General features: G+C 45.6%; 1 protein-coding gene across 1 annotated transcript in view; it reads right to left on the bottom strand.

Moving 5' to 3' along the window:
- Positions 1-73: 73 nt before the first annotated feature.
- The window catches only part of INSC (inscuteable homolog (Drosophila)), a 145550-nt gene continuing 142016 nt past the window's right edge, over positions 74-3607 (bottom strand). The window contains exon 14 of the mRNA XM_008574984.1: positions 74-335. Within this exon, the coding sequence (XP_008573206.1) occupies positions 207-335 (129 nt within the window). The 3' untranslated portion in view covers positions 74-206. The remainder of the gene's footprint in view (positions 336-3607) is intronic.

Raw genomic sequence — 3607 nt, 5'->3', positions numbered from 1 at the left:
AAAGTCAAAAGATAAAAACAAAAAAGGACCACAGGCTGTTTGATGATGTTGCTATAAGATTTCACCCTCTGTCTATTTCATGTAAAAAATAAATTAAGTATAAATAAAGAGGAGGTGAGGAGAGCTGGTATGTGCCCAGGTGTATTCACAGGTGTGTACTCAGGGGACAGGAGAACAAGTCAAATGCCTTTCCTCTCCCACACTTGCTACACGAAACTCTCCTCCATGTTGCTGCAGAGTAAGAAGGAGTCCACAAGCCGGGGCTGGACCAGCTGCTGGAAGTCAGAGTCCTGGAGGCCTTCAGGGCAGACTCCGGCCAGTCTCCGCAGAGCAGCCTGGGGAGAAAACAGAAGAGACCGCTTGGGTCAGGCTGGGTCCTGCTCAGGAGCACGTATTTCTTTCAACTGACCTGAGAGATGTTTCAGGAAGTGGGGCTTTTACCAGAAAATTTGAGCTGATCACCACCTTGGCCACCTGGCAACTTTGTGACCATTTTGGTCACCTGGTCACCATAGTGACCTTATCACTTGGTCACATGGTTTCATTTGCACCTTGGCCTCTGTGATGGATGTCATCTGAAAGCACTTAATGATCTTAATAATGGTCTTTCTATCTTGATTTTTCAGTGTGTAGTGAATTCTTATAATTTTAAGTTGCCTCAGCATCCATTTTGAACACAAGTTTAACTTTCTCATACCAGAAGCAGGGCTCGGTCACCCTTGACACAGTTTCCAGGGCTACACCACACCCAAATGGCTCAAGCAGGTAGCCAGAGATAATAACTTAGAGGCATCTTCCCCACCTAGCAGACTGGGCTTCCCACGTTTTTGCTCTTCCTTTGAAGGGAACGTTCAGACATTTGCCCATGAACTGAAAGTGACCCACACCCTCTTCCCTTATATATACTGATAGTCACTGCTCTCTCTCTGCCTGACTCTTCATTCCTGCCTCACATGACCCAGGGACAGAGGTCTACCCTCCTGACTCATCGCACCCTCCCTGTAGAGATTGTAAGTAATAAATCTTTGAACTTATTTCCTATTGTGGTGGTGTATTGAATTTGCATTTTCTATCTGAAGAACTGGGGGCTGCGCCAGGCTATGTTTTCCCCAGGATGTCTGGGGGAATGTGAGGTTGGGCTCCCAGCATCACAGCGATGGTCAGGCAGCCATAAACTGGACATGGGTAAGACAAGAGCCATGAGGGCATCTGCCAATATAAACATATAAGTTTCCCCTATGAGGGGCTCCCTGGTCATGGCTCAAACAACTAAGCGTTAGGCTGTCTGCCTGATAAAAGAAATATCCCATGAAAGACACACTGTAAATACCCATGTCCATTTCCCCTTCATTCCCCTTTAGGGCAGGATTGCTAGCTGTTATGGTACTGGAACCCCAGTTTAGCTGGAGGCTCTCAAAACACAATCATCATAGGAACCTGGCATTTTAAAGATCTGTCATTTTAAGGATCTGGTCAACTTAGTGACATATTTAAATCCAAGATGTGTTTGTCTAGAAACTGGAACTGCCTGAGGCACCAGTGGAATTAAATTATTGCTTCCTGGTTGCTAGAGTAACCTTAGAACAGCAGGGACGATTTATCCATAAATTCATCAAGGTCCTGTACAAAGCACTATGGGATGGGAAGGAAGGAAGGAAGAGAGGAGAACGCAGAGTCAGAGTAGATAGGAGTTCTGCCACTGAGAAGTCCAAGGTCCTGCGAAGGAATAAACAGGAGAGAAAGGGGCAGGCAGAAAGAAACTGCTCCTCTGCTCCACACACATCTGAGTGTTCAAGATGCTATTCCTCTTTTATGTCCATGTGCTCTTGCTCACACTCTTCCCTATGACTTGAAGTCCCTCCCCACTCTTTTCTAGCCAGCAAATGCATTCAACCTGCAAGGCCTAGCTCACCGTCACCTCCCCTAGAAAGCCTTCCCTGATTGCCTGGAAGACAGTCCGTCCTATCCCTGTGCAGCCAGAGCCCCCAGGCTGACCTCAACCTTCTCACGCTTGACTGTAACTGGTGTTTAGGTGTTTATCTCTCACACTAGACTCCAAGAGTTAGGGATCCTGTTTTACATTTCTCTGTATCTACACAGAGGTAGCACAGGGGTTGGCACAGGGCTCGATAAATGTTTGCTGAAAAGAAATAATCAAATAAAGTGCTTTAAAATTGAAGTCTACTGATAGAGCAACCTGGAACTGTAAATGCGAGCTGTGCACCCACCAAGACCTGCTTACCAGTTCACTGAGGCAATGCATACTAAGTGCTCCATGAATATAAATTCCTTCCCTCTTTCTGAGCATAGACACAGCAGGGAACAAGATTGGGCATAAGGGTGCCCCATCCCCCAGGGAAACAAAGAGAGTGGAGAATATCTAGAATGGCAAAAGGAGCAAAGGAGGGAATGCCAATGCCCACTGAGTATCTACACACAGTGTCTCATTTAATCCCTACACGATGCTGCAAAGGATCATGACTTCTATTTTGGAAATAAAAAAACCACGGCTGAGAGAAGGAAAGTGGCCTTCCAGAACATCATATAGCAGTCCAACTCCAAAGCACACATACCTACACACAGACAGGATGTCATTTAATCCCTACACGATGCTGCAAAGGATCATGACTTCTATTTTGGAAATAAAAAAACCAAGGCTGAGAGAAGGAAAGTGGCCTTCCAGAACATCATATAGCAGTCCAACTCCAAAGCACACATACCTACACACAGACAGGATGTTGCATCCCCAGGACACTAGGTTATATTAAGTACAAGGCAGGGATAGAGCTTATTACCTAGACACAGCAGGTAGCCTGTTGCTGAGAAATCAGGCCAAAGAGGTGAAAAGAGAGAATGGTTTGAGCTGGTTGTTAGAGTCATAGGTGCTGTCATATCCAAGTCAGATCAAGGAGAAGGAACATGTGTCTCTGTGCACATAAGCAGGGTCTGAGATGCTGGTAGCAGGAAGTAGACTCCATGGGACTGTCTCTAACCAGCATGTCCTGCATGTCCTGGGGCATGAAGATGCTAGAGGCTGAACTCCATAGCACTTTCTGATTCCTCTTGGCTCTTAACTGGGAGAAATAACACCATTGCCCTAAGTTATCACAGTAAAATTGAAACCAGGGATCAATCACTCAGCAATTGGGGAGATCAGGCCATTGGTGTATTTTGCATCAAAAGAGATAAAAATAAAGCAAGCAGGGCAGGGACAAAGAGAGACAAAGAAATAGAAAATAGACCCATCAAGAGAGAAAATCAGATGAAAGGAAACAGCAGAGAGACAAAGAAAAAGAGACAGGAACAGAAAAACAGAGCAAGAAGAAAATATTAGAAAGAGAGACAGAGATGAACTTGGTGAAGAAAAAGAGACCAAGCACGAAAGGCAGATGAAGAGAGAAAGGCAAATAGTGACAAAGAAAAAGAGAAAGAGCCCTTGGGGAGAGCGGGAATGACGGGCGCGAGGGGGAGCAGGTGAAGGGGCAGAGAGGAAAGGAAGAAGTAGAGAGAGGGATGAGCGGGATAAGGAGAAGGGGGCAGGGGAAAGAAGAAAGAGAGTCCCCGAAAAAGAGAAAAAATATTAAAAAAACAACACAACCGAGAAAAA

The sequence above is a fragment of the Galeopterus variegatus genome, unplaced genomic scaffold, assembly GCF_000696425.1.
Source record: "Galeopterus variegatus unplaced genomic scaffold, G_variegatus-3.0.2 Scaffold1124, whole genome shotgun sequence".
Lineage (NCBI taxonomy): Eukaryota > Metazoa > Chordata > Mammalia > Dermoptera > Cynocephalidae > Galeopterus > Galeopterus variegatus.
Note: the sequence above shows the minus strand (reverse complement) of the source record. Positions and strands in the feature narration are given on the sequence as shown.